Consider the following 26594-nt stretch of genomic DNA (forward strand, 5'->3'; position numbering starts at 1 on the left):
CCGGACAGATTTTGAATGGGACCCAATCCAGTAGTTGGCCTCTGAGCACACCTACTAGATCAGACTCCGCAGGGGAGATGCGCACTCCAACTATCTTTCCCTGGTTTGTGGTTCAATCTGAGCATCAGGCAGGAGATAGCCATCCAGGTGCTTAATCAAGGCAGTAGTGTGCAAGCCCAGAAGCAGAAACTTAGGTACTTAGGGAACTCTTACTGCAAAAACTTAGGTGCCTACAAGGTAAGGCAGCAGCCAGGCAAGGATTTAGTGAATCACAGTGACACCTAAAATGGGATTTCAGCACCTAAATCTGGGGTTTAGGTGCCTAAGTACCTTTGTAGATCCAGCCCCTATAGCCATAATCTAACATCATATGTTAGCAGATCAGAGTAGTCCTATAGCCAAGTGCCTTATGTAGGGGGAACTGTATTTTAAGTTGCATAATACTGACACTCATTTTCTATTTAGATCCAAGAGTCAGTGTAACAAATTCATTTTTGTTACCTCCTGTTGCTGCCAGTTCCCTTAAGAATGACAGCAGTGACAGTAACAGTAAGTACAAATGATATGTATATGAACTGATATATATATATAATTTCCATTTAACACTGGTTTTTATGAGCACTTAGAGGAAAATAGCCTTAATTGTGCAAAGCAATGGGATCATTCTAATGTTTGATGGTACATTGTATACTCCGTAATTACATCAAAATGAAATGACCTGATTCAGTCAGACTCCAGGGATGCCGTACAATTACAACTATGTGGTGACTTTCAAAAATGACAGAATGCAAATCTCTGTACAATGATTTTCTAGTGTCTTTAGAACTCACGATTCATATGACCTCAACCAACATGCCTGCCCCACCATTTAATTCTAATGGACAGAAAATGAAACAGTTACAAACTACCACTGAAGTTTTCCTGAATTGGCATCATGATACTAATTCTGTTGCTTTACGACATCAATTTTGATAATCCTGAACTTGTGATTATTGGGATACAGCATATTCCAATAGGCTACATTCAGATGGACTCATTTTCCTCTCTTCTGAATCTTTGTACAACTCCCAAGTTAATGGGTGCATTTTTAAGGGATGAAGTTACACGTATTTAAAAGTAGATGTTCTGTAGTTTTTTAACTTAGTTAAAATTGCTGCAGACTGAGAAAGTGCTTCTTAGTCTTTACAGTAACTTAAACAAAATAAATTTTTGACCTAGTAAACCCTGAGCTGAGGGGATTAACACAAAACCAACAAACTCTTAGTATGTTATTTAATTCAAGTGTTTGGTTTCCCACCTCTGGAGAATGAGGGGTCTGTCAGAACCTGATGGAGACTGAGGTGTTGCTCTAATATTTGTGGCAGAAGTTAGAGCAGTACCACAGACCTGATTTCCACAGACATGATTTCAGTGTCCTGCCTATCGCAGAGAAAGATGTTTCTCATCTCCTGCCCTAATAAATTTATCTGTGGAAGGCATTGGGAACATCACCAAATCTGCCAGCTGCTGCATTGGAATGGAAGGTGAAGTCATCAGGTATTTGCAGGAACTGCAGTGAGACTGGAAATGGAAAGAAGAGTTTACACTGGGAAACAAAAGTAACTCTCCATTAGTAACTTCTGGCTTGATACCAGGAACTACTTCTTTCTTGCCAGCATCCCAGGTTGTAACAGTATTATTTCCCCAACTCCTTTTCTGCATCAACAGCTGTGCCATGCTGTATGTCTTTCCAGCTCTTTCCATATACATCCCATATATCTGGGGTGACTAAATATGTGGTACGGTGGGGAAGCTGGTGGAATGAATGGTGCTGCTCCTGCTGAGGAAGGCACAGGGAGAGAGAAGCCTGTGGCAGCCTGCCTTGCTGATGAGCAAGAAAGCAACTCCTGGCTATGAGACAGGAGAAGTTACTAAGTGAAAGGCACTTCCCCCACTCCCTGCAGCCCCTTAGACAAACTGACTCTTGGCTGCCTGTTTCTGCTCGGCTTGTGGCTCTGCATACCAGCCCCTAGTTTCCAGAAGAGTCTCACCCTCACTCACCATTGCCACTTTCAGATATTAGGCCCTCCCTGCTCTATTGCTGTCTCTTTTGGAGGTGTAGTTGGGGGAGATCTAGGGTATGTCTGCACTTCAAGCTAGGGGTGTAATTCCCAGCTCGAGGAGACATATTTGCACTAGTTCTCATAGAGCTAACTGACTAAAAATTGAAGTGTAGCTTCTGCAGCACAAGTGATGGAAGGAACTCGCTGCCCTGAGTACAATTCCATCCTAGACACTAGGCACAGAATCACATGGCTAGCCCCTCCTGCCACTCATGTCTACGCTCTATGTTTAGCCGCTAGTGCAATCTGTGCTAGCACAGGTATGCGTGTCTCCTCAGCCTTGGACTCAAACCCCTAGCTCCCAACTGTAGACAGACCCATTGTGTAAGCCTTCATTCTCTAGATCTGCAATTAAGTAGGGTATTGGGACAAAATCCTACCCCTGATTTCTAGCGGCCAGCCCACCTCTCTTTGGAAGAGAGGAATGTCACTCCAGGACAGAAGCTGAGCCTTGGCCAGGTGGGGACAGGAGGTTAGCCCAAAGCGAATCAGCTGGCATATGGGTAGGGCTAGAGAGAGCACACACATAGCTGAGGCCTAAACAGGTTCAGTTTTTTGCTGCAGCTGCTGGGGAGAGTAGGCCCAAATGCATCCTGTACCTAGGGCTATGGGGTTGGCCCAGAAGCAGGCCGGGGCACAGCTGGAGGAGCAGCCTGCACCCAAAACAGGAGCCTGGACCAGCACAGTGACCATGGGATGGATGCAGGCAATGCAGCCAAGATGAGGACTCCTCACACCATAGCTAAGTACCAGTGACTAGTGCAAGGGGCAGAAAATACACTATTTGTGACCGAGACTCCGGAGCTGGAGGTAGTTTGGATTCAGATTAAATCTATCTGCTTTAGTACTCTTTAAAACCAGCATCTCCAAACACAAGTTTCAAACAGGAAATGAAGTTCAAGGGTAGAAAGAAATGTAAAATAGGCATTTAGCTATCTGACATACCATTTTTTGCCCATCGGTTAAAATTGAGAATCATTTTGTGGGTATAATCAGGTATTTAGATTTATGAATGATATTACTTAAGCCTTTCGATAATTGGGCCCAGAAAACTGGACTAGAAACATTACAGACAGGGAGAAAAGCAGATCATTAGGCATTCCCATGCCACAAAATATCTAAAGTCTGTTGGAGTCTGAGCCCATTAGGAATTTTTAAATGGTGAGTGGGTGTTGCCCAAAACCTGCTGAAACTGAAGTGTTGTCTTTGGTGACTCTTACCATATTTTTGGGTTTGAAATTTCTATTGTAAGGAAGTAAAATGAGACAGAATATTTTTTCAAAGTGAAGTTGGACAAGATTCACTATGATGTCGTCAATTCCCCTCTCTCATTCTGTGCTGCCCTCTTCTCCCACTGTGAGCTTTGTCAGCCTTTGTCAGCTTCTCACACAAATGCCTCTGCTTTCCTCGATGGCATCCCCTATCAACTGAATGCTCTTCCTGAATACATCTCTAAGGCCACTAACTTCTTTGGCATAGATTCCCTCTTAAAGACCTATCTGTGCTGTGATTCCAACAGAAAACTGACTGACTGACAAGCTTGAGAAGTCCTATGGGAACAGTGTAAATATAATCTATTTAGAATATAAACATCTGAACATAATTGCATATATTGTACCAATTCCCCATATATTCTCTCCAGGAGGAGCAGGGATCATGTAGTAGGGTTTTGTGTTTTGTTTTTGGAAGTACCTATCTGTCTGCAGACATTGCCAGAAAAAAAATAGGACATGATAAAACCTGCCATGACTAGATTTAGTTTCTCCAGGTCTCTCAAATCCACCACCACCTATAAACTCAAAATTATCTTAAACAAATTTACAAAAGAGTTACAATTTTTCATTTCCTGACATGTACTTAGAAGACTGTGTCCCATATGCCCCGCCTTCCAAGGTACAAACCTAACTGAGTATTCCTTTCAAGTTTGTGTAAATGCTAAATAAAGGCAAAATTGAATGCTGAGGCCTTCTTATCAGAAATGAGACTTTCCAATCAGTAGTGTCTAATTTTAAATCAAGCTAGTTTATGGTCCAAATACTCATTGAAATATGTACATTAACACATGTGAAAATGTAGCAATTAACTAGATAGCTGTGTATCTAGCTGAATACTTTAAATAACTTGCTAAAAGTGTTTTATGTAAAAGTCGACACACTTGCCATTGCACGCTGAGACTGGCATCATAGAGTAGGTGGAGAATTTGTGGTAGGTTATATATGCTACCTTAGGTAACATGTTATTTAATAACTTTTCTGCTCTCTGAGATCTGCAACAACATACACACCTTCCTTTATTATTATTCATTTTTCCTGGAGTATACACGGGTTTTCAAAAATGGGAACGCCCATAGCTTTGGGTAGTTACATACTCTAGTTGTATAACCGTAAAGTATTCAAGAAGGAAATATGGCTAACGAACAACATAAGGATTTATTTACCTGGGCAGAAGCAATTCTCCATTCTTCCTGAGTAAAATTCTGCATTCTGCCTGAGTAAACTTCTAAAAATAAAATCTTCATGTATTCAGTGTGTATTCAGCAATATGAATTATGATAAAAGATGTGCATAGGGAAAACAGCCAAAGACAGCAGATTAACCAGTTGATTCTGTGTTCAGTGTTCCCCTCTATTCCACAACTTACTTTCTTTCTCCATAGAATATCTACTCTTTCAGTAATGTAATAATCAGGTATCTGTTCTGCTTGACTAAAATTTCCCTTTAATGTTTACACACCTGCAGGATTCTAGCAGAGTTCAGTCTTGATCAGCACATGATTAAACAAAGGACCTATATTTTATAAACTGCATATTAGCTATCTAACCACAGCATTTCTTTTCCAATACTCAACGTAAGGTTTTCATGTACCCTGATAATGCACCATTTGAGCTGAAGCTCGTGATACTAAGTAAAACTAGATTAAAGCTGTTTAAATCAAGTGTCCTGTATCTCAATTTGCAGTTTAGAAGGTACAACCCTAGGCTTCTCCCATAGGATTTTCATATCCTGCCTTATCTAATTAACCCAGGGTCCAAATTCTGGCCATTGCCTACACATAACTCCTGCTGAGATCAGTGGAAATTTCTTATGTGCATGAAGGATAGGACTTGTGCAATAGCAACAGAAAAATTCCTGTTATGTTTTTGGCATGAATATCACTGCCAACAACAAATAAAAAAAACACAACACAAACACCACTTTGAAGGTATATCTCACAATATTTATCTCAGTTACCTGGGATGCTGAGAGCTGTCATATTTTGTGCATAAATTAGCTATTAACAATGGTACCTGAAAAAAATTTTCCGTAAAATCTGTCATCACTAACCATGCTTTTAATTACAGAAGAGGCACTCGACTTCATTAGCAGCCCCAGCCTGAAAGTGATAAGCATAGCCCTGCCATCATTGTTTTCTCTTCTTATTGGCTTTACTTTGGGAGCCATCTGCTGGAAGGTGAGAAATATTAAACTTACCTGGTTAGGCAGAGACCAGTTACATTTTATCCCTAAGCAAACAAGTATCTTGATTTTAAGAACTAGGGGCATATCATTTGAACCTCATTGAATTATGTAACTCAAATGTATATAATCTGTGAATCTGTTTTTTAATTCCTAACTCACTCTTGCCCTTCCTCCCAAATTTAAAAAAAATCATGCCTGTTGGTGTACTAACAAAATAACTCTAGGCCTGAAGTGTAGGAACTAGAAATCTCACAACTTCCCAGTTGTCCCAATTTATGTCTTGATGTGGCTGTGCTTTTCCACTTATTGAGGCCTTGTCTACACTAGAAAGGGTTTACTCTTCTTCAGCGCTTAGCTGAATACCAGCAGTAGCAATTGTTAGCCCTTTTTGGTCGGTTCCTGTGCGGCTGCAAGAGTTTGATGGCCCAAGAGTCCAACATCGGAACAGACTTGATGAACCCATGTAATAGGGGGGCTGCCTCTGGGCTTTCTCCATCTCTCATTGGTGGAATTTTATCCCAGATGTTACAAGCCACTCAGAGAACAGCATTCATCGGAACGTCTTACGGCATTCTTGAGATATGTCTGAAAAGCATAAAACACTGTCTGTGAACAGTGGTTCCAGTAGTCTGTAGACCAGAGCAACCATAAATGTCTGCATTACAAATGAAGTCATGCCACTTTATGCCCAATATACAATGCTGGCATTTTATGTGGAAAGCCTCCAGCTTTGTCCAGTCTGAGTAGCATACTGTCCATGTTTCGCAGCCGTACAACTGTATGGAGCGGATAAAGCTCGAATAGATCCTGAATTTGGTGGTCATGCTGAGATGATCTTGATTTCCATATTTGTAGTAAACGATCCATGACAGGCACTGCAATACCAATCCAATGGAGAACCTCTGTGTGAGAGTTAGAGGAATTGGTGAGTATAAAATCCAAATAGCAAAAGCTGGAGACTGCTTCGACAATTTCATTATTCAAAGAGATTGGAGTCACGGGTGGAGCTGGTCCTAGATTTTGCAGCTTTGTCTTTGACCATGAAACATGGAGGCCAACCTTAGCTAACACTTCTCTATTTGCTCGAGTGCCTCATGAAACCTGTTGGGGCTCTGTACTAGATGAACAACGTTATCAGCATAGTCAAGGTCTGAGAGCGAGAGATCACCAAGCTTATTGCCTACTGACCTGATTGAATGTTGCATTATGAAATCCATGGCCTGACAAAAGAGTGCAGGGGTCAAGATGCAGCCCTGTCTGCCACCAGATACTGATTTAAAAGGTGCCAACATCTGATTCCCCAGATGTACATGGGCAGTGGTTCCAATATGCAGCTCTCTAATCAAGTCCACCAGAGTGGTAGGAACATGTACGCCCTTTAAGGCCTTCCATAGTGTGACTTGGTCAGCTGAATCAAACGCAGCCTTAAGATTAATATGCGCAATGTGTGTGGGCTTCTTGAATTCATGGTGTAGCTCCGACAACAAGCAAAGGGCCAAAATAGTGTCTAATGTGGACCTGTTCCTTGTAAAGCCTGACTGTTGGTGGCAATGCTTCTGCTGTAGCAGGAGCTCCAAACGCTCCAGCAGAACTTGTGCAAACGCCTTCCATGGACAACAAGGTGATTGGCCTACAGCTCTTGCATTCACTGTGCAGTCCCTTGCCCTTACAAAAAGGAGATCACAATACTGTCCTTCCAGGCAGTTGGAAAAGTTCCACTTCTCCACACCAGACAAAAGATGGTCAGAAGTGATTCTGCTACAGGGTCAATGGCACATTTTAGCATCTCTTTGTGGGAGGGAAATGCCATCAGTACTGGCTGCCTGTCCATTTTTCAGTTTACAGATGGCATGCTTCATTTCATCCAACCTTGGTGCATCAGTACAAGTGTCTGTGTCCGAAATTACAGTGGCTGCCAGATTGTCTATCTCTAAACACACGGCAGCTAGAGGGTGGTTCAGAGTGCTGTGAAAACATTCCACCCAGCTTGAGAGGATGTCGTCATCCGATTTACATGGATGGCTTTGGCTGTCCATTTGTAGCGACTACCTCTTGACCACTGAGGTTGCAGATTGTGCAGAATGCCTGCTTTAAGTTGAATTTGGCTTAGCCAGGGGAGACGTCATCTGCCTCTTGGTTATAATATGCCTCACGATCGCGGTGTGACAGGGTATTAAACTTTTGCTTCAGCTGAGTACGAGTGCACTTATCACAATGCTGGTGGGCTGCGGCCTTCAATTGAATTGTCTGGAAGGTCTGCTCTGATAGCCATAGTCGGTGTGCTGGGCACCTATAGCTAAGGTGACCAGATGTCCCGCTTTTAAAGGGATAGTCCTGTATTTAAGCCATCCTTTAAGCCCCAGACCCCACCCCTCATCCTGTTTCCGGCCAGTACTGGCTGTGTGCTGTGAGCTGCGGTGGCTGGTGAGTGTGGGCAGGTGCCAAGTGGTGGCCAGTTACATGTCGTCTCTGATGCCCACACATTGGCCCTTTATGTGCTTCCCCTCTTGCTGTACTCTCACTGCTGTGCTCCTTCAATCCCCAGCCCCGCTGCTCCTCCATCTCCCCCCACCCCCCCCACCCCCCCCGGCAGCAGGGTGCGTCTCACTCCAGGGGCTGTGTGGAGAACCACCTCTTGGTCGGAGCTCCAACTCATCAACAGCCTGGCTGGCAGGCTCCTTCCTTCCCCCACTGCCTCTGGCTGGGCAGGCAACCTGAGAAAGCCCAAGATCCTTCAGTCTGGGGTGCTGACCAGGAGGAGCCACGCCATGCATGTGCCAAAGCCCCACACAGTGCTGGTACAGGGAAGCCTCTTGCCCGTCAGCTAAGCTCTGGGGAAGTTATTTCCAGCCTGTTCGTGCCCCAAATCTGCACAATCCACAGCAGCTCCCAAAGCAGGGGTTTAGCACCGTCCTCACACACCCCCACCCTAGGTCTTACTCCCAGAAGTGTGAGGCTGCTGTGTCCCCTCTGTCCACCCTCTCCTGATGATCCACCTCTCTGGCCAGATTCGCTGAAACCCCTGCAGTCAGGTTCCCTGGGCTCTGGAGCACAATGCAACCTTGAGGCTTAACCCTTCCTGCCCTACTGTAGCCAGGGGACAGGAGGCGGCTGGTTATGTCAGTGGCCAGCAGCAGCCTGGAGGTGTTAGCTGCCTTTTGACATTCTGTGAGCAGTAAGAGACAAGCTGCTTCCAGCCACACACGGGAGGGAGAGGGGGGAGAAAACAAGAGATGAGCTCTGTAAAGACACAGGCCAGGTCATCCCTCCCCCCGCACAGTGGTGAAAGACTGCTGCTGCCCACATTCTGGTGTGAATCCTAGCAGAAATCTGGGGTGGTGGAGCATGTGACTCTGCATACCCTCAACCCTGTGTTGCCCCAGGAAGACACGATCCCAGGTACCAGGAGAGGTGGGTCCATCCCGGGGGGGCCCAGCCAGGTGTGGAGGGTGGGGAGCACCAGGCAGGGAGGGTCAAGTTGATCGGTCGCTCCTCCTGTATGAAAGAGATGTATGGGTATGTGTGTGTCACCTCTTCCTATGTGAACCCTAAAGCCTTAGAGATAAGAAGATAAAGAAAAAGAAATAACTGTGTAGCTGGATTCTTTTTAACAGGGGCAGAGTCAACTTGATGTTAATTTGAATGTTTGTACAGATGCCACCCGGGTTACACAAACCCGACTTATGCAAATCCGCACTTATGGAAAAAGTTCTGTAAGTTAGAAATAGGATTATTAGGGTTTTTTTGGCGTAATGATCAGGTATACATTTCCAACTTATGCAAAATTCAAGTAATGCAAGGTGTTCTGGAATGGAATGCTTGTGTTAGTCGGGGAGCATCTGTACTGCATAGTTCTGATTGATTGCCATTGAACACGAGTAATTTTACCAGGTATCCTATATTCAGCATAGGGAAATACGATCATCCTACTTATAGCCAATCGTTGGCTCAACAAATTGGTGGAGTATGGAGGTGAGCAGAGAGCAACCTCTATGTCATCTGGAAGGTCAGCTAGAGAAGAGACTATTGCTGACATTGCTACAAAACCTGTTGGCTAAACCGGCTCGTGGAGAAATGCATCGATGTTAAATTTCTTCATCATCGCAGAGGGCTTACCTGCTCATCAGAGCGTCACTGCCATGTGGGCAACCCACTAGGTGGTGATCTGTGTTCATGGCATATTCCGCACCACAATATACTCTACAGGAGGTGAAGAGACACCCGTCACATGCGGGATGATGTGGTCCAGCTACTTCTGAGAGATGCCATAGCGAGAGATCCATGACATCTGGTATATGCACCACCACTTGAACCATGACCCAAGAATGGAAAGGTTCTAAGAGGCACAGAATGTGAGCAAGCGGCAAGAGTTATCATTGGGTGCACCTGAACCGTAATGACCATGCACAATTCGCAGGGAGCCAATAACTGCGTTTAGGTTTCCCAAGATCACGAGATTATTATGTGGAGAGACGCTGCGTACTAGAGATTCCAACTGATTGTAGAAATGATCTTTGACTGAATCAACATATTCCTTTGTCAGTGCACAGACTACTGTGACAGTGGGGTGACCATGCTGATGTTTAAGACATACAATAAGTAATTAAGATAACACAGTCATCCAGGTTATCAAGGAGGACTTGGCCTCACCTCACAGTAGTAGTGCTACTCATGCAAGTGGTTGGGGCTACTGGAATACAGAAATAAAGAATCTTCCACCTCATGGCTTCCATGATCTATCAGCCTTGCTTCCGTTAGCCGTGATTGATATGCCAAGATGATTAATTTCATGGGAGACAATGACCTGATGACACTACCTGTGAAGAGTTGCAACATTCCAGATTGCAATTTTGATGAATTAGTGGAGATCCCTGCTACGATTGAATACACATGATAAGCACTGCAACTTATCATGGTATACTGCAGACATGCCTGCTGACATCAGAGGATGCATGTCCCCTGGGGGGCTTTGACATGAGCCCGTCATATTTGCACCGAAGGAGGACAACACTGGCAAGGCATATAGCAGGGACTATAACTGGTGCTGAGCGCCAGGTTATTCAAGTTGGTCAAAAAGCTATACCCGCAAACCCCCTAGCAGAGGCACAACATTATTTTACCAGTGTTGATGATGATAGTTCCCAAATGATGTAAACTTTGCTGGCAAAAATGTTCTTTTGCCAGCATCACTGTGTTAACACTGGGGATTGTTGCCAACGTAGCTACATCAGTTAGGAGATGATTTTTATCACACTCCTAATGACATAGCTGTCCCAGCAAAACATTTAACAGTAGATCAGACTTAAGCTTCTATAGGTTCCAGTCCTGCTCAGCTATAGAGGAGTAATCTTGCTCTCACAAGCAGTCCAAGTTGTTTTTTTAGGACTGGTTCTCATACTCTAACAATTAGGAGATATTAAGCTGATATTGTGCTTGGTTAAAAACATAACATTCATTGCATATAAAATACATATAGTTAAATTCTGCTCTCACACTTGCATGCATAACTCTGCTTGACTTCAGTGGGATGCATGTGTGCATCTGAAAGCGGGATTCGGTTTATCTTGTACAAGAACATATTGATACTGAAAATAGAAAGGGATACTTAAATGAATAATCATCATTTATTTTTTAAAGTGTAACTATACAGTAATTATATCTGATGCACTTTCCTCTTAGAAAACACATCGCACGCCCGGACAAGAAAGTGATGAAACAACACAGTGTAATAACTGTCAAGAGGATAATGAGATAAGGTATTTTGCTTCACTGAAGTCTTTACATACATCTCATCTTTGAAAAATCAAATTTTTTCCATTTCTTAATGCTTTCTCTTGCTGTCTGAAAGATGCACTTGGAAACAAAAAAATGTGCATATTACCAAGATTCTTGTCATAAAAATGTATTGGATAGAATTTGTGTCTAGAGTATGTTCCTTAAAGTGTGGTCCTACTCTAAATGTAAATATTTTTTTTTGTATACAAAAAAACCCAACCTCCATTAGGAGAACATTATTGTTGCAAAGTTAATCACTCAGAAGCCAGGGAGAAGTTCCATACTTCTAATGTCAAGGGAGAGAGTTCAGCTACAGAACTCTCATTAAATGGCAAAATCTGCTTCCTGTGACAGCAGCTTCCCTTCAAAGGAGATCTTTTGCAGAGTAAGATGGATTTAATATTCCTTCTGCAGCAGATTGAAAATGAAAGCCTTGCAGGTCGAAGGGATACCACCTGAGATCACATCCCTTCCTCATATACGATTATCCTTCATCTTTGCCTCTAGTTTTCAATACTGAGACAGAAAAGGCTCATCTCTTCAGACTAACTTCCCCTCTTCCATCAGTAATTTTCCCTCTTTGTAGTAGAATTTGGTTGTCTGCATGTTAGCTTTCCCTGTGGAGGAGAGATGCCACTGTCAGTTTTCCCCTATCCTTTCTGTTACAGTAGGAGGCCCCGATGCACTCCTCACAACTTCCTGCCCTCCTGCTGCTGGAGTGAAAGAGCCAAATGTTCCAGTGTTTCCTAGTATGGGGAAAGGAAAGGCAGATTGTGGTGGCCTCTCTTCCCCTGGGGAGTTTTGATAGCAGCAGTAGTTGTAAGGGGAGGTTGGTAAATAGCAGTAGATGACTTTATTTCTTCCATCTGTGCTTACTCCACAAGGGAGGTGGAATTTGCTAATGAAGGGGGAAATGATCAGTCCTACAAAATAAGACTGTGCTGAAAGACTGCCATACAGGAAGGGGAGCAGCCAGGTGGTATCGAGCCAATCCCAAAAAGTGATTGGATCTATGTGGAGACCAGCAATTGGAAACAGATTTTGCCATTCACTGTGCTGTGAAGCACTGGACTAATATTGCTAAAATTCACATGAACCAACTTCAAATGTAACATTCATGTTAATATTCAGGTAGGTGTGTTCATGTGTTCATCTTGAAATCTTTGCCCTCTTCTCACTGATTGGACAAAAAAAATTGTAAAAAGAGAAGAAACAATTCCACATGACTTTGGCTTCACAAACTGTGATTGGTCACCTTAGGCTGAAATGTTCAGAGTACTCAAACAAACAAATTCATAAACATCAGCCTATTCATGGAGGACTAGTTAACATATTAAGGCTTACATTAATGTAGATATCATTCGCTATAAATAACTCATCCCACTTTAGTACGGTGACTAATAAAGCTGAACATTTTCCCTTTGACACTACAAGTAGAATGAAACCTTGTCGGGGGGGGGGGGGGAAGGGAGGGGGAGATAAGACAGTTCAATGCAAGAGACTACCTCTCCAAGAAATTAATACTGGTTATTTTCCCCATCAAGTCATCTTAAACATGTACAATATTTTCTCCTATCATCCCATCACAAGAAAGTTTTGAGCTTCTACTGTAATTAAGCAGTACTTATTAGTTTATTACAGATTTTTGTTACAATGCTCTAACACTAACATTGTGGTGATGCTTGTTAATGTAAAAGCAGCAAAGAATCCTGTGGCACCTTATAGACTAACAGACATTTTGGAGCATGAGCTTTCATGGGCGAATACCCACTTCCTCAGATGCATGTAGTGGAAATTTCCAGGGGCAGGTATATATATGTGTGCTAGCAAGCAGGCTAGAGATAACGAGGTCAGTTCAATCAGGGAGGATGAGGCCCTATTCTAGCAGTTGAGGTGTGAAAACCAAGAGAGGAGAAACTGGTTCTGTAATTGGCAAGCCATTCACAGCCATCCTCCCTGATTGAACTGACCTCGTTATCTCTAGCCTGCTTGCTAGCACACATATATATACCTGCCCCTGGATATTTCCATTACATGCATCTGAGGAAGTGGGTATTCGCCCACGAAAGCTCATGCTCCTAAACGTCTGTTAGTCTATAAGGTGCCACAGGATTCTTTGCTGCTTTTACAGATCCAGACTAACACGGCTACCCTCTGATACTTATTAATGTATTTATTTTAATTAGCACATGCGGCCTTTAATTGCCACCATTCCCAGGAAATATTAGCACAATGGAAATAAATTTATTTTGTGTCTTCCAGTATGTTGCAGCAAAAAGAAAAAGAGCTCTTACAAGTGTAGCTGTTGCTTTTTTCCAACACTGTTACTGTTTCATGTACTGGTAAGTCCTTAAACAGTATGACAGATTCCAACCACAAATTTCGTAATTTTGTCAGCTGAAATTCAGTGTCTATTCTCTGAAGCCACATCTAGAGCTAACTTTGTATTAGTCAGCTTAGTCACATGTAAGACAGTCTTATTGCACATATAATTATCCTGTGTTCTGAATGTAGTCATTTGTCTTGCAGCCAGTCCTCTCAATATCACAGTGAGACACAAAGATCCCAAAATGAAGGACAGCTCTAGGGTGACCAGATGTCCCAATTTTATAGGGACAGTCCCGATATTTGGGACTTCATCTTATATAGGCTTCTATAACTCCCCACCCCCTGTCCCAATTTTTCACACTTGCTGTCTGGTCACTCTAGACAGCTCTCGCTTCCTCCTTTGGTGTGACACCCAATTGAAGAGTCAGAGGCCCTTCATTGAGAATTCCCAGCCCTCACTCCCCAAGGCCCTCTTCAGCTGCAGTGCTTATCATGAAGAGACAGGCTGTCTCAGAATAGTTTATAATGAAGATATTATTCTGAATGGAAGAGATGAGTGGGGGAGATAACAGAAAGTATGGGAAACTTTCCACAGGGGACGAATATTTACAGAATATACTGATGTGATTCTAGATATGAAATACTATATTACTGCACTATTGGACTGTTCTGCATCATTGTCAAACTCTATATTTATCCGGGACCTTCATTCATGATGCATTAGTATCATATTGGTATTAACTTGGCCACCTAGTTGTGTGGGAGAAAAAAGCACATGGATTTTATTTTCAAACAAAAGAAAATGCCAACATATTTTGCTTTGACTACATGCTTTTCATAACCAATGAATTTACTCTAGTAGACCAGCTCACTTTTCTGGGAATCATGTTAACTTTTTTTTTTTTAAGCTCTTCTGTTAAGGCTTCTCCGTACTGCAATTGTACAACAATCCTGCAAATACACATATGAGCAGTCCCATTAAATTCAACAGGACTACTCGTGTGTGTGCAGGAACAGAGTCTAAATGTATTCTGTGCCCAGGATTGGGAAGCTAGAGGAATTGTCAGTGAAACTGCAATTGGGCCCCTTTAAAAATATGTTTGGCAATGTGCTTTGGGATGAAAAAATGTACATGCAAGTTATTTATTTCATTAGTTATTTTTATAAAGAAAGTATTATATTTATCTGCTAGGCTTCTGCTACTGAGTAATGAGTGTGAGAAACCAGCAAATTTCTTTTGTTTCCTTGCAGGCAGCCAACAGTTCCATGTTTGCTTCATAAATGAAGCAACTTTAAGCATATTCATATTCCTTGTGGAGTGACAGACTGAGTCTGCATTGATTGAATCAGTATGGATCCTGGGCAGCAAAGAGATGAGAATGAGGTGTGTGTTTGTTACTGTGAAACCAGCAGTGAATTGAACAGCATCAAGAAGAGTGTGCTCTGACCAGGACTCTATTTTATTCAAATACCTACCTTGTGTGGAATTGGAAGTCATTGAACTGTATAGTCCTTAGAGCTGATTCTGGCAAAGGAAACAGGTGGCCTGAACAAAAAAGACATCTTTCAAATGCCTCCAGAAACATGTAATCTTTGAAAGTCATAAGGAAGTTTGTATTCTTAATTTACATCCTGTGTCCTCTTGCTTACTCTGATGCCTACAAATGGAGTTCTCTGAATTGGAAAAAAAAAATGCAGAAATGGATACAGAAAGATACTCTTCAGTATTGTTATATAAAACTTGCAAGTCAAGTGGTGCACTGGACCAGCGTGCTAGCCTTTCACTTCTAAGGAACTGGTTTCATATCTAGCAAAGGTCATATGTAAAATGAGATGTGGTCTCTATCTTGTGCCAGGTAGATGTATGTCCACCTCAAAAACCTCCACAGCACTTGGCTTGGCTGGTGGTCTCCATTTAGGAGAAGCAAAGAATGAATCAGAAAGAAGTAAAGCGGAAGTGACAGTAGCAGGATGGAGCTTTGACAGCATTAGGAGAAACTGTTGTGTGTGTGAAGACTCCAATTAAAATTCCAGCCATAGAATGGGGAGGGAAAACAAAGTCTGAATTGCATTCAACATCTGGAATAACATTACACTCATGAAACCTTTTCTAAATATTGATGATGCATGCCACTGATTCCTTAGCTTATATAAGATGTAGGAAATGTGGAAGATACTGAGACTGAATTTATTAATTACTGCTGACATACAGTAAAAGCTATTTGCATTGTGTTTTAAATGACTAATAAGGTTCTCCCCTCCACCACCCTTTTTTTAAGATGAATTCTAGTCAAGGTATGAAAGCTTTATGTCCAGTTGTCCTCAGTGTCTATTGCTATTATTAAATACATGAACTACAGAAACAAGACTGATAATAAATTAAGACTTTGTCAGACATGCATTTTTAAGGAGGCACTGAAAATACTATACTGGAACTTGCAACTTGCATTTTATGCATCCCATTTGTACAGGCTCTTTCCAGAAAATGGACCCTACTTATTTATCTATTTTAATGTTGTCAGCTGCAGAAAGAAGGAATGTCTCACCCCAAATGACAAACTGACTAACAGCTTACCATTAACCCAGTAACAGTTAATTAAAATATGTCTAAAATATTTTGTTTTAATGTCTTCATAAAGCTGACTATATTTTAGAGATACTTTTATTTAAACTTTTAGAAGAACTCTCATGGATGCTTTAGTTATTTCCTTAATCTGCTATGAACTATATGTCAAAGGAATTTACTATATATAGGGTCAATTAATTATAAAGACATCCGAGTGTCACAATGTACAAAAAGTATTATGATCAATGATGGAAATTACAGATATGTATAGACAATTTGAGTGGAAACTTGGCAAGTCAACGGCAAACTCATTGATTTCAATGGGATCAAAATTTGCCCTTTAGAGTCTTGTTTTCAGTGTTCTAGCAGTGATCCTTGGTGTAAACTGTCATAGCTCCATTAAAGTCAATGGAGCTATGATAATTTACACCAATTGAGGATCTGTCCCTAGAGCAGGTCAAGAGGCTTTTGTGTAAGTCAGAATTGGACCTTAATATCCTGACTTTCATAAGATGCTGGAGCACCCACCACTTCAATTGAAATAAATGGGAGAAGCTCAGCACCTCTAAAAATCAGACCCTTAGCAACTTTTAGCACTACAGAAAATCAAGCAGTAGAATTCTCCATCTGTAGCAGCTCAGTCTGACACAATAATGTATGTCTGTATTTCTTAAACTAGTATTTCAAGCCTACTTTAAAAGTTCCACTTTTAGAATCTCAGCATGACCTAATGTTTGTTTGTGAACTTGCACCCAGAGCCCTGCAGTGGGACTAGGATCCTGCAGAACCTGCTGCCATAATAGTGGGAGTGGGTAAAATGTACTTTGTTGCTGGCAGGATTGGGTGGGCAAAAAAAACCCACCAAAACTGGTAATTTGCAGGAAAAACACTAAATATCTCATCAGTTTGTCAAAGAGAATTTCAGAAATGTAAAGCAAGTTTTTTATTTTAAATAAATCTTTAAATGCTTATATTTAAGCAAGGGATAGAAAGATTTGATGTCTATTATAACAGGAGTTAAAAGTATTTTTACATGGTTTTAAGCAAGATTTGTTTATTCTTTTAGTGATAAAAATTGTGTGTGTGTGTTAACCGACTGGTGTTTGGTTTTAATAGGATCGGGGATCGATCTCTCTCACACAGGATTTGCAGAATCTAAGGTTTTTGCAGGTGGGAGTGGGATAAAAAATACAAGAAACAATGCGGGAGCAGGTGAGAGTGGGTATTGCAGAAGCAGGATTAAAAAAAAAATAACCCCATGCAGGGCTCTACTTACACCTTACTGGTTGTGTTGAGATTGCTTGAATACATGTTCTGACAAAGAGGAAATATGCCCATAATAAATTAACAGTAAAACACTAAGCATTTGCAGTAATGAATCCTGATGCGTCTAAAATTAGGCTTTGACATTCAGATTACAGGTTTGTAAAAGCAGCAAAGAATCCTGTGGCACCTTATAGACTAACAGACGTTTTGCTGCTTTTACAGATCCAGACTAACACAGCTACCCCTCTGATAAATTACAGGTTTGTTTGTTTTTTTGTTTAGTGCATATTTTACCCTTGATAACAATGAATAATGCATTTATAAATTGATATAAAATTTGCCCACAAATGCAATGCTACTAAACAGTAACAATCTCCAAGCTTAGTTATAATACAGGGTTTATAACAATGCCACACACATTCATCTTTGAACAAGTTTAAATTTAAGGCTGAATGACATTCATCTATCTCACTGAAACAGCTCCCATGTACAATCCTTCTGAGAGCACAAAGTTTGCACAATCATAATTGTTCTCATTTGGAATGTAAATAATGTCCATTAGCACAAAGTGGAACAGCATCACATGAAGTGTGTGAGCTGGATAATCAGTTTGATGGCTCATGACTTTTCCTTCATTTTTATCCAACTTAACAGGTTTAAACTGAGTGTTTGGGCCGCCTTAGAGGAGTATCACAAACCTGAATATATTTAAATATTTCTAAATATGGTAGATTGTTTGGCATTTGGAAATCTAATAAGAATGTAAATTTTTATAAAGGGCCTGATTCTGCTACCTGCTGTGTAGAATTTACTCCATGCATAGTGTCTGCCAATTTACAAAAAGCAGTTGATATCTCTGGGACCACTGCTGGAGTAATGGTGGCAGAATGAAGCCCTTAATTACTTGGTCCTATCTTGTAAGTAGTTGTGCAATTCCTGAATACAAATCAATTTGAAAATCCTTCATTTTTGGGAAGGGTCAGGCCATGCATTGTTCTGATTTGAAAAATGAGTGTCCATTTGTTAAAATGGACTGTTTTGTTATATTAAGTTCAACCTAAATTATTCTCAGATCTCAGTGGATTTTGTAAGGAAGAAACATTTGAAAGTTTCCTTGGGAGTAGCTGAACTTTGCATGCTATTAATAGCAGCTTTGTGAGAATAAAAAGCAGCTAATGGTATACTGCAAAATTCAATGTGCTCTTTTAGAAGTGTGTTTACTTGAATAAACTAATGGTACTTATTTAGTCATGAAGTCGTTTTATAAGAAAGCTTTTAAAAATTAATGTGCTGTATCATGGGACATGTATAAAATCTTAAAACTTGCACATTTTCTAGACTCTGATCTTCAACAGCTATGTATTTTCTGTTGCTATCCCTTTGTAATATGGTGAAACTGCTCAGCACACACAATACAACTGTTAAATTGAAAAGTTAACAGTGTACTACTATAGCTATTTTCAATGAGATTTGCATTTAAGAATTATCCAAAAATTCTCTCCAGGTAAAAGTTGATTCAACTATGTATTAAAAATAGATGTACAGTAATAGTGTCATGTTGCTATTATATTAGCAGATGGAAGGGATGTGGAGATTTCAGACTCTTTAGAGACAGAGGCACAAACATTGGCGGTTGCATCATGTGAGGGAGTTTGTATATTTTGATGTAAATGAAAAAATCTTGTATAGTTACATTCTAACTGAAAGGTTAAGCAACAAAGTTTATAAAATGTGATGTGTATGTATATATATGTCCTCTTAAAAATAGATGTATGCCCTGATCCTTTTTTATACTGGTTTGAAAATGGAATTACATTATATACATATACTTTATTGTTCTAAATAAAGATTTTATGCACTGCCATGCTATGAGCAGAACCGGCGCCACGGTTTCTCGCGCCCTAGGCGCATGGCCATTTCGCCGCCCCCCCGCGCTGATCCTGTGGCTCTGGTGGAGCTGCCGCAGGCATTCCTGCGGAGGGTCTGTTGATCTGTGGCTCTGGTGGAGCTGCCGCAGGCATTCCTGCAGGAGGTACACCGGAGCCGCGGGAGCAGCTGACCATCCGCAGGCATGCCTGCGGCAGGTCAACTGGAGCCGCCTGCCGCCCCCCCGGCAAAATGCCACCCCCTCAATAATCCTGGCATCCTAGGCGATTGCCTAGGCTGCCTAAATGGTAGCGCTGGCTCTGGCTATGAGTACATTGTCTTGACTCAGTCATGTTCATGATCGCTCATAAATCTCGGCATACTCTTAAATGGATTTAATGGTATTTGAGACCCTTTTACATGAAGATGCTATAAAGTTATGTGCAGATGTTTCTGAAATACAGTTCTATGAAGTCTTAAGATATGTTATACCCATTATCAAGCTTCTAGTGCCAACACACATTTTTATTTGTCATTCAGGACACCACACCCAAACCTCAAACTTAAATTAAAAATTATTGTAGCTCCTTAAGGGTATGTCTACATAGCAATTAAACACCAGCAACTGGCCTGGGTCAGTTGACTCAGGCTTATGGGTTTTGGCTGTGGACTGTAAAATTGCAGTGTAAACCTTCAGGCTCAGGCTGGAGCCTGGACTCTGGGGCCCTCCTTCCTCACTGGGTCTCAGAGCTTGGGCGCCATCTTCAGCCTGAACATCCACACCACAATTTTACAGCCCAGGCCCTGTGAGCCTCAGTCAGCTGACCCAGGCCAGCTATGGGTGTTCAACTGCTGTGTAGACATGCCCAAAGGAGGACAAATACAGATCTCAGACACTTAGGGTAACTTTCCTAGTCCCATGTAGATATTAATCATTTGGGTCCAATGCTGGTACTTTGGTTTCAATTACCATGAAAAAAAATTGTGAACGCAACCTATTTTACAATGTCTATTTTTGGAAAAAGGTAATTTATAGTCTAAGACCTGAAATGTTCTATAGAGTTGAGAGAATCCCTTACTTTATGTATTTTGTGCTTTATTTTACATAATTGTGGGTCTCCAAAAAGATGCAAATCATATTATAGTCAAAGATGAATAAGAAAAAAATTGTTTTTCCCTCAGAGGAAGGATTTCTCCCCAGAATCGAAGGCAACTGAGTATAGTTTTCCTAGCCTATAGCTAGCAGCAAAGCAACACTTAGCACTATAACAATATGAATTGCATTACAGCAATGTAGTTTAACAGTTTAAGGCCAAATGGAGCTACACTGATTTACACCAGGTGAGAATGTGACCCACTGGCTCCAAGATCATTTTAGTTTGTGTTAGACATAATTGTTTTCTGCAGAAACTACTTACTTTATATTTTTTCAGAAAGTTCCTGAATGATAACAATTGACAATTTTTATTTTTAATGAATATGGTTCAGGATTTCACATTTTACTGCAGCTAATAACGTTCCAGCTTCTTACCCCTTCCATGTAACTATTGGTGGTAGAAATTCTTCCAAAGTTCAAAACTATTCTAAAAGACCTGAAGTTTCCCCATTAACTGCACTGGCCATGTGCTAACACAATCAAAATTTTAGATTGTAGAATGTATAAAAGAAATTCACATGCGCTGCTGAATCCTAGAGTTATGGAGAGTAAGGACCCCTCACTATACTCCCAAAAAGGTTATTTCAACACAATACAGAAACATTTCCCATAAGCAATTACTGCTGTCCTGATTTGTGGCCTCTTCTGTGCAATCCCATGAAAAGCAAGCAGGAATTAAAAATACAGATATGATTTTTCTCCAGGCTTGGGCCTCTAGCCAAATACAGGCCAATTATCTTTCTTTTTTTGTCACAATGTGACATTTTTCTTGAGCTCATGGAATAATATTCCACTGAGATCATAAAAACTTTTGTTTATTTGTTACATATTTGTGCTTTTCAGAATAGTAAGATCTGCCCAATTAAAGTTAAGAAGCTGGAAGGTAACCTGTAGCTTTTATCAATTTAACTATTACAAGCAACAAAATATCAAGTTACAAATTTCTCCTGGTCATCACTTATATTGAGACTGATGATTATTAGGGCTCATTGGCTATTTAACCCTGAAGTTATTTAACAGTCATTGACTAAATAACCCTGAAGTTAAATATTTTAGGCCACCCTTCTATTAGACCAGGGGTCCCCAACGCGGTGCCCATGGACACCGGGCATCTAAATGCGCCCGCATCTTGGCCGGTGGTCGAACATCTGCTGAAATGCCACCGAATTTCAGCGGCGATGCCTCTGGATTCTGCTACTTGTTGAATTTCAGCGGCATTTTGGCGGATGCTCGACCGCTGCCACGGTCCTTCGTCTGGCGGGCGCCAGACAAAAAGGTTGAGGACCACGGTATTAGACTATGCTGTCAGCATTAACAAAACAGGTAACAACCTTCAACTTTGTAGACAACAAAGCCAATTAACAGAATGAAATAAGGCAGAGAGGAAGTGTCTAAACTCTTGAATGACTCCCTGAGAACAATAAAGCAAATTTTCTTGGGCAATTGCCTCTTTGCCAAAGTTTGGATGAAAAGCATCCCAGTGAAGTAGTTAAATTGCTCTGTAGCACATGGACATAGATTATTACTTATTTTGTACAGTTACACAATTTTCTGGCACTGTAAAACTTGCAAATGTTTTCTAGATTTATTTATAATGCTGTACCTTAAGTATTAGACAAGTGATTGATCAACTTCACTCCAGTACAGCCTACGGCTATTTAATTCTATAAGTAGCTGCTTGGGGGAAAATATTTAATAATACACTCTTCAATCTAGCAGAGAAAGGTATAACACAATCCAATGGCTGGAAGTTGAAGCTAGACACATGTAAGGTGTACATTTTTAACAGTGAGAGTAACTAACCATTGGAACAATTAAGCATAGCATACGTTTGAAATACAGACAGTATAGAGCCAATATTCATAATTTCAACTACAAAAATGATACACATATACAGATAGCATAATCAAAACCAGCAAACCATAACCCTGTCTTAGGCACCTTATTTGATCTCCTTTATACAAGATTTGGTGCCACTACAGGACCTTGGTTGCAACAATGATCTATACGGTCCCAGATTATGTCAACATTACACCATCAATGCAAAAATTGATGCAGGAAGGAATGACACAAACATCACTGACTGCATTCCAAGAGCTCCCCATCCTTGGTTCTGTCTTACTAAAGCTAGTATGGGGTTAGAAGCCATACTAGTGTATAACAGAAATGGTTTATCAAAATCACATTGAATAACATGATTGAATCTCTTTACAATCTCAAGGTAAAACTTGGTTAGAACAATAGTGGATTGGATCTGCTCTTGCAGCATGGTTCCTGTGTGTCTCGTGTGATTTTGCCAAACGCTAAAGAACATAGCTACTTTATCTATACAAACTCTGGCAAATGTTTGGAACCCAATTAACATCAAGAGAATATAGATATTAATGTTGTCCATACTACAGGAATTTTGGCATTTAGCTGTGAAAGCAATGTGGTAGTGTGCCTCAGTTTCCATTTTTTATACAGCACATTAGGTCTGGAGTGTCTTTTCCCCTGTGAAAAGTTCCAATACAGTTAACAGGGATTAACTAAGAAATATGAGTATAAGAAGGTCTTTTAACATAAAGTATGTTTTTATGCATTACTCTTAACATGTTCAAGGGATTTTCCAAAAGCTTAGGCACATTGTACATTTTTACATTTTTTGGTAATAGCAACACAGTTACAAAAATTACCATTAGCAATAACAGCAAATTCACTGAAATGTCCATTTACAATCATGTTTGTCATGTCACACCTTTGGCTCAATGCCACTGAGGTTTGGGCATTTTAGGGTTAACCTGCGGCTTCCCTTTGCAAAAGTAAATTCTGTCTTTCTTCCTTGTCTTGAAGGATCAAACCCTGATTTCTCTTGCTTAAGCGAGTTCACTGGCTGATTGGGTGTGCTCTCCCTGCTAACGCTATTCACAAGTCTTTCTTCTCCCTGCCAGCCAAGTAATTTGCATCAACACAGAGAGGAGCCAGTTCACCAATTTTCAGATCCTTAACTGCTACCAATTCCAAGGCTAGACTCTGTCTTAAAGAGCTACCATCCATTTTCACTAACAAGCTAGACTTAAAGTTCTGTTGTCCTTCCCTTAAAAACCTTTGCTTCCACATGGAATCAGATGTTAACTTCACTGTGAAACTACAAGTCATATTCAAAGTGTCTAGAGATGAGAGTATGCCTGCTATCCCCTGCATTCTCAAGAGCTTAACTACACAGCTGTTCTGCTCTGCAGACTCAGCTATGCAGTCTTCCCTCTGAACCTGAGACAGACTATTCACTTAGGGCTGGTCTACACTACAGGGGGAAATCGATCTTAGATACGCAACTTCAGCTATGTGAATAACGTAGCTGAAGTCGAAGTATCTAAGATTGAATTACTCACCGTCCTTATGGCACGGGATCGATGTCCACGTCTCCCCCTGTCGATTCTGCAACTCTGTTCGAGTTGGTGGAGTTATGGAATCGATATAAGCGCGTTCAGGGATCGATATATCGCGTCTAGATGAGACGCGATATATCGATCCCCGAGCAATCGATTGCTACCCGCCGATACGGCGGGTAGCAAAGACATACCCTTACAGAATTAGCTTGGAGACATTCCTCTCTCAATAACTGTCTCCTGAACAAGCTGGCCAAACACAGTCACTTGGTTATAGGATTGTTCAACTTTCTTAACAGCTTTCATTCCATATGAGACCTTCTCAAAGCTATCCACACTGGATCTTTCAAAAGGAAAAAGTCAGTGGATCCATTCACAACAGAAATTTTCTGGCTGTTAGGAACTGAAACTTCCTTGATTAAATTATTTCCACACCCTTCAGCTAAAGTAACCTGCTTGCACCAATTCCATGAGGATTCCTTTCTCTAGGGCAGGGGTTGGCAACCTTTTAGAAATTCTGAACAAAACTGGCCCCAGGACCAACCCTTGGGGCACTCTGCTTGAAACCAGCTGCCAACTAGACATGGAGCCGTTGATCACCACCCGTTGAGCCCAACAACCTAGCCAGCTTTCTATCCATCTTATAGTCCGTTCATCCAGCCCATACTTCTTTAACTTGCCAGCAAGAACTGTGGGAGACCGTATCAAAAACTTTGCTAAAGTCACACTGCTTTCCCCTCATCCACAGACCCAGTTATCTCCTTATAAAAGGCAATTAGTTTAGTCAGGCATGACTTGCCCTTGGTGAATCCATGCTGACTGTTCCTGATCACTTTCCTCTCCTAAGTGCTTCAGAATTGATTCCTTGAGGACTTGCTTCATGATTTTTCCAGGGACTGAGGTGAGGTTGACTGGCCTGTAGTTCCCCGGATCCTCCTCCTTCCCTTTTTTAAAGATGGGCACTACAGTAGCCTTTTTCCAGTCATCTGGGACCTCCCCCGATCACCATGAGTATTTCAAAGATAATGGCCAAGGGCTCTGCAATTACATCTGCCAACTCCTTTAGCACCCTTGGATGCAGCGCATCCAGCCCCATGCACTTGTGCTCATCCAGTTTTTCTAAATGGTCCCAAACCACTTCTTTCTCCACAGAGGGCTGGTCACCTCCTCCCCATGCTGTGCTGCCCAGTGCAGCAGTCTGGGAGCTAACCTTGTTTGTGAAGACAGAGGCAAGAAAAGCATTGAGTACATTACCTTTTTCCACATCCTCTGTCACTAGATTGCCTCCCCCATTCAGTAAGGGGCCCACACTTTCTTTGACTTTCTTCTTGTTGCTAACATACCTGAAGAAACCCTTCTTGTTACTCTTAACATCTCTTGCTAGCTGCAACTCCAAGTGTGATCTGGCCTTCCTGATTTCATTCCTGCATGCCTGAACAATATTTTTATACTCCTCCCTGGTCATTTGTCCAAGCTTCCACTTCTTGAAAGCTTCTTTTCTGCAGTTAAGATCAGCAAGGATTTCACTGTTAAGCCAAGCTGCTCGCCTGCCATATTTACTATTCTTCCTACATATCAGGATGGTTTTTTCCTGCAAACTCAATAAGGATTCTTTAAAATACAGCCAGTTCTCCTGGACTCCTTCCCCCTCATATTATTCTCCCAGAGGATCCTGCCCATCAGTTCCCTGAGGGAGTCAAAGTCTGCTTTTCTGAAGTCCAGGGTCTGTATTCTGCTGCTCTCCTTTCTTCTTTGTGTCAGGATCCTGAACTCGACCATCTCATGGTCACTGCCTCCCAGGTTCCCATCCACTTTTGCTTCCCCTACTAACTCTTCCCTGTTTGTGAGCAGCAGGTCAAGAAGAGCTCTGCCCCTAGTTGGTTCCTCCAGCATTTGTGCCAGGAAATTGTCCCCTACACTTTCCAAAACTTCCTGTATTGTCTGTGCACCGCTGTATTGCTCTCCCAGCAGATATCAGGGTGATTAAAGTCTCCCATGAGAACCAGAACCAGTAATACATTTTAATGTTTTTTAGAAGGTCTCTCTCTATAAGTCTATATATTATATAATTAAACTATTGTTGTATGTAAAATAAACAAGGTTTTCAAAATGTTTAAGAAGCTTCATTTAAAATTAAATTAAAATGCAGATCTTATGCCACCGGCCCGCTCAGCTCGCTGCTGGCGTGGGGTTCCATTCACCTAGGCCGGCAGCAGGCTTAGTGGGGCCAGTGGCCAGGATCCCGGCTGGCAAGGGGCCGGCAGTCAGAACCCCAGACCGGCAGCGGGCTGAGCGGGACTGGCAGCCAGGACCCTAGACAGGGAGCGGGCTGATGGGCTGAGTTGCTCAGCCCACTGCCGGTCTGGAGTTCCATCCACCAGCTCCTGCCAGCCAGGGTCCTGTCTGCTGGCCCTGTTCAGCCAGCGGCCGGTCTGGGATCCTGGCCCTGCCCACACAGAGTGAGTACCTACCTTCTTCCTGGTTTTAGCTCACTCTCTTCCTCTCTCTCCACACTGAGAGGAGGGTGGTAGTGCACTGAGAACAAGGCTAGGATTGAAGGAGCAGGCTGGGGGTTGGGGTGCAGGGTCTGGCCAGGAGCTAGAATGAGGGATGGAGCTCAGAGTTGGGGCATGAGGTATGGGTGTGGAGCGCTTACTTGGGCAGCTCCCATTTCGTATGAGGTGTGCAGGTGGGAATGTGGGGTGGGTG

General features: G+C 41.8%; 1 protein-coding gene across 1 annotated transcript in view; it reads left to right on the forward strand.

Moving 5' to 3' along the window:
* The window catches only part of KITLG (KIT ligand), an 85809-nt gene extending 68084 nt beyond the window's left edge, over window positions 1-17725 (forward strand). The window contains exons 6-10 of the mRNA XM_030548585.1: window positions 466-549; window positions 5443-5552; window positions 11240-11316; window positions 13598-13677; window positions 14915-17725. Coding sequence (XP_030404445.1) covers window positions 466-549; window positions 5443-5552; window positions 11240-11316; window positions 13598-13637 — 311 coding nt within the window. The 3' untranslated portion in view covers window positions 13638-13677; window positions 14915-17725. The remainder of the gene's footprint in view (window positions 1-465; window positions 550-5442; window positions 5553-11239; window positions 11317-13597; window positions 13678-14914) is intronic.
* Window positions 17726-26594: the final 8869 nt, after the last annotated feature.

The sequence above is a fragment of the Gopherus evgoodei genome, chromosome 1 (assembly GCF_007399415.2).
Source record: "Gopherus evgoodei ecotype Sinaloan lineage chromosome 1, rGopEvg1_v1.p, whole genome shotgun sequence".
NCBI classification, from domain to species: domain Eukaryota; kingdom Metazoa; phylum Chordata; order Testudines; family Testudinidae; genus Gopherus; species Gopherus evgoodei.